Here is a 13731-nt window from a genome sequence, read left to right as displayed (position 1 = left end):
AGGAATCCTGGCCAGACACTCGGCGCAGTCTTCAAACTTGATCAACTTTCTCAATGATCGTTCGTACGGAACTGAACTTTCTTATTTTCTTGCAATCTATTCAACACGCTACAAGAAGTTTTTCCTGTCTTCTTCGTTTTGTTGTCAATCTTGCACGTTTATGTAAATTGAGGTTAAGTGGATCAGTCGAATGTTCAATTGGAGGACCGATGAGGTTAGTTTGTCCTTCAGATTATTTTAAGCGGGAAATATGATAAGTAAATAGTAAATAACGCAAATTTATATCTTTTTGAAGATAATTATGGAAATGGAATCTAAATATAAATCTTGGTATTATAACGAGAATTTTCTTTTGAATATTTTTAACGTTTTTGGGTATCATTTGTGCATTTTAAACGCTATTGTATATTCGAGCTTCCCACAAATGCATAAAAATTCGTAGCCTGCTGTTTGCTCGTACATAATAAATTTTCGGTGCTTTCTAAAATTTCAAACGAAGAAATACAAATGCAGATTTCACGACATATTAAGTCGACAGGTTCAGAGGTTCGACACTTTGAAAATATTCGCGATTAGTCATAGATCATACGATTTCAGATGAAACTACCGGAAGAGGACGACAAAAGTGACCCAGCAACTACAAACTAACCAGTAATACACGTCGGCCTTTTCGTCATAGAGTGACTAAAGCTAAACTTATAAGAGTGATGTGTCTTTAAATAAATGTAATTTAAAAGTAAAATTTTCAATATTAATTAAAAAAGTAAAAGAACTCTTCAAAGAATAGTTTCATAGAATACTTTACGTTTTGATGAAAATCTTCACTAATCTTCAATAAGTGAAAACCAGTGTGTGTTTTGTAAATATTATACATTTAAAATTTTTGAAACGATTACATAAAGATTTACATAAGATTTACCAAATTTTAAAACTTCTCAGTACCTCAACAATAATGCCTAGATAACTAGATTTAAAAAGTCACTAGTTCTCCTCTTTACAATTTTTCACAAATATAGTCGAGCTTCTTCTGCGGGACCAATGCACTTGGCTTTTTCTACTTTTCACCTTTTCGGGAGTTTTCTTACTAACAACGAATTAGAAAGAGAATAAAAGCGTCAAGAAAGAGCTTAGAATTGTGATTTTCAATGGAAGAGTTGAAATAATTGTTACCGATTTAAAAATTCGTAGACAGTTCCATTCTTGACTGTAGAATTAACGGGCGAGTCGATTTGTCTTAATTTTACGGAGCTTGGAGCCAAAATAAAGAAGACTTTTAAACTGTCGCCGCGAAATTGGAAGAAACTGCGTATTTATATTTCATCAAGCTCAGAATTTTTGTCGATGAAAAATTTTACTTTTGGGATGATCACGAAAGAATCTGAAAGTTTCTAAATTGAAGAAAGAATCTGATCAGTGAAACAAAATTTCGAAATAAAGAGAAGACTAAAATTAAGATAAATATCATTAAATATAAAACATATTATAAATATATTAATATAAATATATCAAGAAATATAATTGATAGATATAAATATATTAAGAAATATCAGAAGGAAGATTCAATATGGAAGAAGGAAAATGGAACGAAGAGATGTAATTCAGCCAACGATAAGTTCTAGATAAATAAATCAATTAAACAAAATCCTAAAATTACGAAACTTCCCTAACTATGTTAATTCTACGACAGTTACATTTCAAAACTTAATTTTGCCTGGAGTCTGTGAGCAAGTTGGAAAGGAAAATAGCAGAAAAGAGAAGAAGTTATGGTCTACTGAGACATTCAGAGGATTCCTGGCAGTGCAGAGCGGAAATTCTCAAAGAGACCGTGCTTCTTGGAAAAGCAACGTTAAGATAAAACTTCCTCCGCAGTGAATCTGAAACTTGTTTTCTGCCGGGGTGTGTCTTCTTTCGCGCACTTCCAACCCTTGTGCATTCGCTGAAAAATTTTTCGAGAGAAACAAGTAACAAGGACAGAAATAGCAACAGGATTGCTGGAAAAAAAGGAAGAGAAGGAGATGATGAAGTCCGACGATAGGAAAAAGGAGATGCTTTCGAGACGGGCGTGTAGCGAAAGCGGGTCGCATCCGGGGTCTCTGGGAACCGGAAGTGGACCAGGGGGCGGCAGTGGTCATCTTTGGGGAAAGAGGAACCAGGGACGTACTTCGGCGCCTGTAGTAGGCCATGCTAAGCATCCAGCCATCATTCTCAGGACCAGGAGGAGCTGGCCTGTTGCGCCAATGCACTACAGAAGGTAGGCAACTTTTAATCAAAAATTCAATATAGTATATTTTGATTGTCTATTATCTGATATAATTGTCTATAAATAATAATATATAATAGACGATTTTATTGAAAACTGTAAAGATGTTATATATTAGAGAAAATTCTGATCATTCACAATTCTACGTTACGTTTACATTAATTACAATTAAATTGTTATTGCGACTTGAAATAACTATTAGATACGGAAATTAAATACAGGAAACGATTCAAACGATTCAGGGTTCTTATTCCGAAGAAATACTAGATATACATATGAAATTCTAATTCTAATTTCGGAAAAGTATTAGACGTAGGAAAACATTCTGATGATACAGGAGGGCTACTAGATATAAAAAAAATGTTTATGGAAATTCACATAGGAACATCGATAAATTAATTTTATAAAAAGCGTCAAAAAATTTGTCCTACGCTTTTAAAGAGATACTACTTTGGTATCGTAATCGTGATCGCGCTTCACAAACACGAAAAAAACCACGATGCAAGCAGGTCGTTTCCTCTTCGAGGAGAAGTGGAAATAACGACGAGGGTGTCGTTATTCTACACGACTGCGCGCGAATTATCTCCTTCCGCGGCAAGCGCGATAATTGTGGTCTGTTTATTAACGAAGACGGCACCGCTCGTACAATGGACCAACAAAGTGCCTTTCGTAATTCACCCTTTCTCCCTTTACTTTTATTTGCAACAAGCAAATAAGTCTTTTCACGAGAAACTCTGTTAATTAATTATTTAGGAGAATCGCTCGAGTAATTTCATTTGTCACGTATAATTTTCTTTTAACCGTTAAAGAGTATCGTATGAATTCTCCAAAGGGTAGAAAAATTGGTCCAAGTATTTATTTTGGTCTATTTAGTTTATTATTCCGTCCAGCTCTCTCAAATTTTTCAATTGCAAAAATCTATTCACGAGTATCTCACACTTGAATGTAGTTTAAATTAAGACAAATAAATTTTTTCTGAAATATTTTTGGCCTTTTATTTTCTCTCTCTTTTAACGTAGCTTGTTTTCTTTTTATGCAATTTTCTAACTACCAAATGTTGTAAATTTCAAAGAATAGTCTCATTCACAATAAATGTAATAAGTCGCAGACGTGGTGCAACCCCCCTCCCAATATTCCGATATTTTCCAATATTCCGTTTCACCTAATCATCGATTTCTTTCCTCGAGTTCGTAGTTAATGACAAACGTTCACGGTATTACGGAGATTCGAACGCTCGAATCTTGAACCAGTCAATCGATAGACTGGCAGACGTTGCCCCAGTGGGAATCCTACTGTTTCTTTCCCCCGAGCTAGTTATACTGGTTTTGTATAAAGAGGTCGCATCAGTTGATTAAGCATTGCCATTTACCTCGTCGTGCTGTAAAATTTGTCTTCTTTTTTTTTATCGTCAAACGTTTCATTTCACTCGTAAAGTTTGGACGATGTTACGTTTTCGATATGTTACGATAACTGAAATATTGAGTTATTTTGGCTATATCCGTTCCATTAAAAAATATTAGTGTTGTAACTGTTGTTACATATATAGAACGCCTAAAGGGTTGTTTTTTTTTATTTTTCATAGGTAAAATTAATATTTCTATGAAATGCCACGTCTAATGTAACACACTCTTCAAGAAATTAATATTTTCAAAATGCACGATATTCATTGCTCAAAAGATCCTTTCACGTGTGTCTGGCCACAACGACCCTTATTATTATTTATTAATTTTTATTCCATATTTATTCCACATATTCTTCAATTTTACTTGAAAGCACGAACTCTAGTCAAACAAACTATTTTCTTAATTCAGTTCTTCAATGCCAGAAGCTATCAAACACGCTTAAAATTCTTGCTCGTCGAGCGAAGGGCAATTACGACGTAGAATTTGAAGTGGAACCCCAGACCGCAGGTCAACCGATCAAAACTCGATAACTGCAGCAAGTTCATAGGGTAACGATACAATCAGCTTCCATTAAACGTGCAGTATAAGAGCATCAAACAGGACTGGGTTGAATTTGGAGTTGGAGAACGACGATGAAAACCAATTATTTATCCAGCTCACTGCGTTAAGCCACTTTCCACGTGGAAACATGGATGGGTCGTTAACACCAACGACGAGATGGTGGATAACGCAGCACGAAGGTAGAACGAATATTCACTGCGTTGACTGGGCCGAAATCGAAACTGAAATGCCAGCCTAACCTCGCGAGATTAGCCTAAGTTCTCTTCTCCGTTGTCTGCAGGCTATGACGCAACCTTTCCTCGAATTATCGGTGTTATTCTTGAGAAACGTTAAAGGAAAATTAATATACTGATGTTACAGGTCCATTTGGGATGTTTTTAATCTTTATGCAGTACATGCTGAGGAAGGTTTACAATAATCGATGGGCTTTATTAATACTTTAAGATGGAAAATCAATCCTTTTAAACGAATCTAACAAGAAAATTAAGTCCAAAATTAAGTATAATATTAGAAAGTAAATATTAAAGAAAATTAGGTATGATTATTTTAATCTAATTCACGTGTAACTTACGGAGTGCCCCGCGTCCTTCTACGAATTAATCCCGGTGCACTTCCTCCATCCTCTCGTCGAGCCAATCCTATCGATCCTATCAACTAATTGCGGAGCTAGGGGAGACCATTGCTCCCTTCCTGATCAGCTGAAATCGTCATTGGTCCCACGCCTCTTCCTCGGCGGCTCCCCGAACATCTCGGGCCGCCTGTTCGACTGCATCATCCCTCGAGTGCGGCACTCTCGGGCGTTTATATTTCCGTCTAAGTGCTGACCCCTGGAACTGCAAGGGAGGAGGTGCGGCCAGCACTCTGTACGGCTCAGCCACAACCGCTAGGGCGACCGTGCTCTCCCGGATGGTTTGGAAAAGCAAGTCTTGCGCCCGTCTCGACCGCCCTAGATTAGTTTGAAGGAGGCACATCTTGTGTCTAGTTTCCTAGATGCAAGGCTTGTTCGCAGGTGCAGGGGCAGGGATTTCTTGCGGCGAGTCTTCCTTGTTCCAGTTTTTAACCGCGGACCCATCGCTTAGTTTGCTTGCTATGAGGATGGTTTTTCTCGTTCCTTTCCTCGAAAAGGTACAAAACGATCCCCCCATCCTGTGAGTTGCCGATGCCCCACGCGACTTGCAGAGCGGACATTTTGGCTTCGCTGCAGTGCATTCTTTGGCTAAGTGTCCGGGGACGCCGCACCTATAGCATAAGTGCTCCCTGTTTTCTTTCGAGGTGCACGACTTCTTCACGTGCCCTATCTCCAGGCACCTAAAGCACTGCAAAGGTCTTTGCTCGATGGCTTCGATCTTTGCTCTTGACCTTCCGATGGTTACTTTGCCCAGCTGGATCAGTTTCCTAACTGCCTCTACTGGGCATCGCATCCACACGGACCCGAGACCGTTTTCGGAGATGCGAATTTCTCCCAGCTGGATGTCCTCCACCTTGCATCCTCCTTCCTGCGCCAAGATCTCCTTTATCTCGTCTGCGGTGGGCGAAATATCTATGTGCACCACCCTTGCTTCCGCAGTCCGGTAGGGTGTCGCCACTCGGATCAAGTCCGGGTCAAGGATCTTGGTCAGCTGTGCTGCGAGGGCGGCGGCCTTCTCCCTCTTTTGATCCTCAAGCACTTCCAATATGACCCCTCCGGTCATTGTCTTCCTCATATTTATCGACTTGATGCCGATCTTGTCTAGGTCGATGTTGTTCCTAACCGTGGCCAGCACTTCTGCGTAAGATTTATCTGTTTCTTTGTTGATCGTTATGGTTACCGCCGATGTTCGCGGACGGCGTGGAAGAGCCAGTTTCCTATTCCTTTTTTTCTTGTTCTCTGACCTTCGCTGCGGAGCTTTCCTCTTCTTCTCTATCTCCGGAGTTATTTTCTTCGATTGTCTCTTCCTGTTCTTCTTCCCTGTCGCCTTTTTCTCCACGGTCTGCCGATCCATGGCAGCCGCTTTCCCCTCTCCAGGGACTTCCCTCGGCACTTGGGGGTCTGAAACTTTAGTCTCTGTCCGTCTCGCAATCAGGCCAGAGGAGACCTCCTTTTCCCGCTCCTCACCTACTCTTGTTAGCGAGCAACAGAACTCCGTCAACATTTGCTGCATCGTGTCGAAACACCTTATATCCTCATTTCGGAGTGCCTTGTTCTCTGCTTCTAGTATCTCCAACCGTCTTTCCATCACGATCATGGGAAGTGCCCTTATTGTAACTTCAACAACGCATGTGACGATGGTTCTCGCCGCCTTCCTGAGTATTTCAGCATCCTCTTCCGCGAGGTCGCTACATTCGGCCACCATGGAGATTTCTCCCGCCCTCCGGATCATCTCCGCTTGTACGTACATAAAAGGGACCGCCTGCAGATCCTGCGCTGTAACATCGGGATTCCTGACGATACTCCACATTTTTTCGGACGTCATCGTCCCGGTTTGCAGACTCGTTATATGTTTAACGCCTGCCTGCACAGGCTCAGGAGTCGACTTCTCTTCCTCCCTTCCTCTCGTCACTTCCTTTTCCCCCCTCTTTTTGTTTTCTCGTTTTACTGGAGTGCGTATCATCTGGTCCGTACGGCCTCCATCCACCGAGGCTTCTGGGGGCCAGCGAGTCTTGCGGAAAGGATGTCGCCACCGGCAGAGCCGTTTACCGGCAGAGGGCTAATACCACCGGGGGGTCGCCAGGTGCCCCGGGGTTGACCGCTAATGACTGATGCACCCATCAGCCACCTCGCAGTGCCCTCGACTGCGAGATACCCCATCGCCGCGCACCTCTGCTTAGGGTTAGGGATTTTTTATAGAGGTTATCATCCTCACGATCCGGCCGATGAAAGCAGGACCCCCGGTCCATTGAGACATGACCAATGGAATACGGTATTTGGGCTAGGGTTCCTCGGGATCGCATTCCCGTACTGCGACTCGCTAGCGAGTCCGCAGCCCCTGAGGGATTGGACGTTGGGTGGTAAGGAAAAGAGGAAAAGTAGGAGAAAGATGGGAAAAGTCATGACCCCCCGGGCTCCTTAGTAAAATGTCTCTCCCAGCCTCGCGGCCGGGACCATATCATGTCCCTTCCCGAGCCAGAGCTGTTGACGTAGGTCCGGCGGGTAATTAACCCGCGACGACCCCCTGGTTTTTTATGCCACGATGCCACCCTGCTCTCTTCCTCGGGAAACGTGGGTTTTCAAGCCACGCCACCATCCTTGTATAGTCGACATTTTTTTCCGGAACCACCAGTCATAGTTCAAGGAAAGGATTGTGATAAAGGAGCAGGACAGAGGAAGGATATTTAGGATAGCCATTGCTCCGTTAGCCACTGGAAAGCCAGCGTTTACCAGGACCCACCGACGTGGAGGAGGAGTTGGCACTTGGCACTGGTGGGCGTGAAGAGTGCAATGCCACACCAGCATCTTTGGGGCCCATGCATTAGAACCTGGAACAAGGTTATTTTCTAAAGTGAACAATAAAGTTAACTTCGTTCTTGCTAAAGCAACGTCGTAGACATATTCCCTGGACGGTCCTCTCCGCTGCGTAAGTAGAAACAATTTCGCGTTGCCGAGGTTTACGAGGTTTACGAAGATCAGCGGCGTATCGATTTTCAAGCATACACGACCAAGTTCAGCGGCGTATTGATTTTCAAGCACACGTGACTAGGTTCAGGTTGCTAGCACGTGAGCGTGTAAACACAGGTGTATCGTAAACGCTCGGTTAAGAATTGATCGCAGGGGACGCCTCTCGTATCGCACCACATTCCCGCGATGGCCTTCCGTCAGATCGACTCTGTCATCAAAATGGTTTCCCCTCTTTATTCGACTTTTTCGAATGTCTCCCTATTTTTACAGATGAGTACTTACCGATCTGATTTCAACGGATTTCCAGTTGACATTTAATCTTAATTTCGTATGATCGTACCAATTTGGTGCTTGCCTAATTTAGAAACTTTCTTTTACACATTAGGGAATTTTAGATTCTATCGAATCTTGGTATTTCAACTTAATAGTCAAATAATAGTTTGATAATAATTAATAGTCGTCACGTGGTCGCTGTCTATGTGCGGCGCTCGTACCCACAGGTCATCTCGCGGGTGCCGCCTATTAGCGGCGCTCGAAACGAAATGGTTAATAATGAAACGCAGATCGTGTACCCTACGAATCAATTAATGGGCTTAACATTTTGACGTATAATGCTGGAATTATACTGCTATTAAAACTTCTCGATGTATACGTCGAGAGCCCTTCAAAATCATTCCATCGATATTCAGTAGTTTACGATGATTCGATGTTTTGATCTTTTAATGTCAGTTTAATCGTTCACCCCCATTTTGTTGGTAACCTTTGGGTGGAATTGCTTAATATGGTTTATAATGGGAGAAATTTGGAGACATGGTTGGCAGACGAAATAAAACATATCTGAAAAGAAATAAAACGATAAGATACGAAGAAATTCAAATTTCCCCATCATTTTATGCGAAAAATTACTTCCGCTGCGCTGTTGGTAAATTCTACAACCCTTCGTGAAAATTTGTAACGTTCTTCCTTACTGACTAGTCGATATTATAGATTCCGCATAAAGTAGCATTGACGATACATCAGAAACCTATTTTACTATCAGTCAATTTGAGCTCCATCGACGTTTTTTACATTACCTGTCTGCGGTTAAACATAACCCATTAATGTTTCTATTTCTTCTTACTTTCAGGTAAGTCGAGTAACGTGAATTTTTTGCAGTTAAATAAGGTGAGTTTGCATATGTACAGTTACTTATACTCTAGATTAAGAAAGACAATATACATTCTTCCTAATTATTTCAAGTCGTTCAAAATATTTAAAATGTTCTCAATTCTCTTGTTTATCCTTCAAATTAAGAAAGAGAATATTTTCTTATTAATTAATGAAGATCATAAACAAAATGTTTTGCAAACATCTATTATTCGTTATTGTAATTCCTCTGTTCCGTTGAACCATAGAACTTGTGCCCGTTATGTGCTAGAAAAATAAATTAATGTATCAATACTTGTATTGTAATCGTAAATCGAAGGTGAACGAATGAAACGATACGAAAGTAAGCTAGGCTTACGACATCAGTATGATAGGCTTCTTCATCGATGAAGTAATGATAAAACTATAAAATAAATGAATGTCTCAAAGACGAACGAATCAGGACTCATAATGTACATGGTCCTTTTGATTCATAAAGACATATCAAACGTACTGATAAAATTTTTCGATTTTCTACTAGGGCACCCTTGAACCAGTTTCTAGAAAAGTTAGAGTCCCTAATCAATAAACTCCAACAGATTCGATACACACATACCCCATTACGTAACTTCATAGAAGCTCCAAACAGTCAACAGTGCATCCCCCAAATACAACAATCAAAGTGACATAAATCACGTGCAGCTATTCATTCTAATAATCCCCTAATTGAAATTAATCGCTATTCATTCGTCAATGTGACTATCATACAGCAACATATCAAATGTCACCTGACAGCCTTTCAATATTATTTGCCATGGGTACTGTTCTATAGGACGTGATTTACTTCGGTGTTTAATGAATTGGCAATTCATTGGACAAGCAGTTTAGTTGGCCAGTAACGTGAAATTAGCGGTTATTGTAATAGCGAATAGAAATCGAACGACAGAGAATAATCGTTGATTAAACATTTAATATGGTCACGCTAATTAATTCCAGTGAACTTTCTGTAAGCATGTTTGGACGTTGGATCCGATAGCTGACCGTATGAACAACAAGTTCACATGTCGAACTGGTTAACTCTAGTTAAGCAAGTTTTTTTTAAATTCTTGTGTCAAAGTATTTGATCGATGCTCACCTTAGACAATTTCATTAATTTTCTCTGCCATTCTATATGTATATCCTGCGTGAAGTAGCTGGCAAAGCAGCGCACGCGAGTTGGAAAGAAATTATTATTTAGTCAATACTCGAGAAGTTTCTACGAGATTACATATTAATTCTAGTAACTGTATGATACTTGTTTGAACATCCGAGCAGCTTTATTGGCCTATAAATTTTCATGGAAGGCCTGATAGCTTCAATAGTACTAATAGTTTCAGCGATTGTTCCAGTTGCAATCTGCGATGCTTCGAATGGTCCCCATTATTCATTGTAAAAGCTTAAAGCTCTTAGTAGATGGAACAGTAAATCCTCTTACTGTCACGAAACTAATTGAGTGTATCCATATAATTCCTAATAATAATTTATAATAAAAGTAATTATTCACAGCAATACGTAATAACAATTATCTTTAAAATGACTATGCATACTAATATTCGTTCCTAGAACAAGTATCCATTATTCATACAATGATTTTCTATTATATTATAGTAATTATCTATGGCACTACACGCTTACTATTTTGGCCACCAAAAGTCAGCGAGTTTGTTTAATCCTCTAGATCCATTGATCATGTTGAAAGAACCTACGAATATTGGTCGAAGGAGCGTCACAGTTGGCTTCAAACGAATCCGTGATCAGCAGAAAGCTTTCAGCAGACTTGTCGAATAGGTTAGCCGATGTGTCTGCAATGAAGTTACGGCTTGGTATCGATTTGTTATAAGGTCAGTTATCAACCTGCTAGCAAGTAATGTGTGCGTTCCATGGGCCGACCTTTTGGTCGACCGCGCCATACCTCGAGTTACAAATCATACTGGCTTCGCTTCAAGGTGTTCGTCGGGTATAAGGGCCACAGCATCGCCGCTGCGGTGGACCGTCAGTTGGAGGTATCCCCTTGTAGCGTTCGCAGTGTGAATATCGTCTCTTCTCTCCTGAGTTTACCGGTCACCGTTTCATAGAAAATCCCCTACCCAGGGCTCTTTGTTATCTTCTTCGGTTACGAACTGCCGTCAGCTCTGGATCTTCGCCTTCGCCATTTTCTACCTGGTGCATTCCTACCTGGTTTGCCGGTACAGCAGCTTTTCTTGTTCCCTCGTTGCAGGGCCCTTAGTCCCGCGATACTTCCTTCTTAGCCGGTAGGTGTCTCTATTTTCTAGTGTGACCTTCTTCGTCCACCATGGTACGGATCTATTGTGCCATTTCTTCTTTGGAATGGCCACGTCGCAGGCTCTTAACAGGATTTCTTCGTGCTGTGCGCACAAATTTTATAGTTCACGCGGTAATACTTTGCCATGTGTTCGTATCCTTGACATTTGTAACAGCGACTGATTGCTGTATATTCCTGGACTTTGCATGCATTCTAAGAAATGAATAATTTACCTGTCAACAATTTTTCACTTACCTGGGGGTATATCTCAATTACCCAGTTGGTTTCTTCGTTGTGCTTGCGCCCCGTCCTGAAGCACAACTTCATTACTGCCGCATCTTCTTCTTTCAGCCTGTCCTGTTTCTGTTTCATGATACAGACCAGTATCACCTTCTCCGTCACGTCCCTTGGGATGTTAAATATTATCATCCGAAGCATCCGCTTGTGTGGGATGCTGGCCCAGTTTCCCATTTTCTGTAAACACTTTAAGCTCTTCCGGCTTCGTCGTTTCTACCGTTAGACCGTTACCGTTGATTTTTCTTAGTCTTCTTGCAAGACATCTTAACGACTGTCTCAAGTTTGCTGGCTTGCAGCGACTTGCTCACTGCGCACAGTATCGCGCACCCTTGATTCTTTATTTCGTCTGCGTCCTGCTCTAACTTTCCCGTGAGAAAGCCGTTCTAAAGCAGAAGCTCCCCCAGCAGGTTTCGCGTGTCCTTGAAGTGTTTCATGATTGTTGTCGTTTGCTTTTTGTTAACTTTCTTGTTTGGGTCCATGCAGAACGCCAGTACGCTCTTTTCTATTTCGCTAACCTGTTCCCTTATTTCGAGAGTTGGCCGCTCTTCTTCCTTTCCCTCCTTTTTCTCCCTATTAGTTCGCTTCTTGCTTGTCACTTTTTCCGACCTAACACGGGACTTTCCGGATGTAGCATTTGCATTTTTTGCAACTGTCGCATCTGTCACTGTTTTAGGCTTCTGCGCTTTGATTGGTTGTAGTACCACCTTTGCCTTCTACACGTGTATTCATTCGGAAAACGGTTGCCTTTCGCTAAGTCCAGCGGCGTACTGATTTGCACTCTTACGCACTATATCCAGCGATGTATCGTTTTCCAAGCATGCGCGATTAGATTCAGCGGCATATTGATTTTCAAACATACACGACCAAGTTCAGCGACGTATTGACTTTCAAGCATACGTGACTAGGTTTAAAGGCTTATTGTTCTTCACATGCGTCCCTGAACCTCGATTCTTTCGAATATCTCGCTATTTTTATAGATATGTACTTACCGATCTCAACGGATTCCAATTAAGATTTCAACGGATTTCTAGTTGATATTTAACTTCAAGTTCGTATGATTGTACCAACTTGGTGCTTGCCTAATTTAGAAACTTCCCTATGCACGTTAGGGAATTTTAGATTCTATCGAATCCTGGTACTTCAACTCGAAATCAAATAATAGTTTGACGCGGATTGTATTTGATATTTAATCTCAGTTCCTCTGATTGTACAGAGGATTGTTCAGTATTGATTTAGAGAATTTATTGTCCCTGCTAGGGAATTTTTCCATTTCCATTGGACTAGGGTCGTACAACTTCAGATGTAATAATACCTAGTGATATTTAACTTGTTTTCTGCGGTTATAGGGAGTTCGAACAAACTCAACAAAGTTCGCCAATCTAGTATACGCGGTGTAGTGTGCAGCAATATAGCTTCAAAAGATTCTACAATATTGGATTAAGACGCTATTTCTAATTTTATAAGGAAACAAACTTTCGCAACTTTTAGGTCTTATAAAGCTTCTATTGGTCGTAACTACTATATCAGATAGTCGATTATTAACCGAACAATATATTGAACTATAGGCCAAAGATGAATTATTTGTGACTGAATTATGCTGCTATTAAAACTTCTCGATGTATACATCGAGAGCAGTTCAAAATCATTCGATTCGATGTTTTGATCTTTTAGTGTCAGTTTAATCGTTCACCCCCATTTTGTTGGTAGCCTTTGGGTGGAATTGCTTGACATGGCTTATAATGGGAGAAATTTGGAGACATGGTTGGCAGACGAAATAAAACATATCTGGAAAGAAATAGAGCGATAAGATACGAAGAAATTTAAATTTCCCCATCATTTTATGTGAAAAATTACTTATGCTGCGCTGTTGGTAAATTCTAAAATTCTTTGTGAAAATTTGTAACGTTTTTCCTTACCGACTAGTCGATATTGTAGATTTCATATAAAGCAGCTTTCTATTGACGATAAATCAGAAATCTGTTTTACTATCAGACAATTAGAGCTTTATCGACGCTTTTTAGATTATCTGTCTTTGGTCAAACATAACTCATTAATTTTCTTGTTTATCCTTCAGATTAAGGAAGAGGATAAACATTTTTACTAATTAATGAGGATCATAAACAAAATGTTTCGCAAACAACTTATTAGCTTATAATAATAGACTGTTATATAGATATGAATATAGATT

At 40.5% G+C, this 13731-nt stretch overlaps 1 protein-coding gene across 6 annotated transcripts; it reads right to left on the bottom strand.

The window, feature by feature from the left end:
* Nucleotides 1-2283: 2283 nt before the first annotated feature.
* Nucleotides 2284-12335, bottom strand: LOC105666613. Of its 6 annotated transcripts, none has more exons than XR_007226741.1 (3): nucleotides 8102-12335; nucleotides 4796-8027; nucleotides 2284-4542 (listed from the first exon to the last, which is right to left on the bottom strand). XR_007226741.1 is itself a non-coding variant. In XM_048413161.1 (3 exons), the coding sequence occupies exon 3, from the start codon at nucleotides 6813-6815 to the stop codon at nucleotides 5211-5213; it is 1605 nt and encodes a 534-aa protein (XP_048269118.1). In that variant the 5' UTR covers nucleotides 6816-8027; nucleotides 8102-10453; nucleotides 10619-12335; the 3' UTR covers nucleotides 4579-5210. The 6 variants fall into 6 exon arrangements, 5 of the variants coding, with proteins under 5 accessions (XP_048269118.1, XP_048269120.1, XP_048269117.1 ...); XM_048413161.1 differs by lacking the exon at nucleotides 2284-4542 and having other exon boundaries at nucleotides 4579-8027; nucleotides 8102-10453; nucleotides 10619-12335; XM_048413163.1 differs by lacking the exon at nucleotides 2284-4542 and having other exon boundaries at nucleotides 4579-8027; nucleotides 8102-10785; nucleotides 10896-12335.
* Nucleotides 12336-13731: the final 1396 nt, after the last annotated feature.

This window comes from Bombus terrestris, chromosome 16, assembly GCF_910591885.1.
Source record: "Bombus terrestris chromosome 16, iyBomTerr1.2, whole genome shotgun sequence".
Classification (NCBI taxonomy): Eukaryota; Metazoa; Arthropoda; class Insecta; order Hymenoptera; family Apidae; genus Bombus; species Bombus terrestris.
This window is presented reverse-complemented; position numbering and strand designations above follow the sequence as displayed.

What these genes read in the sequence shown, in the direction of transcription:
- LOC105666613 (XM_048413159.1), bottom strand. Translation starts at nt 6,815, where the DNA reads ATGATACGCACTCCAGTAAAACGAGAAAACAAAAAGAGGGGGGAAAAG.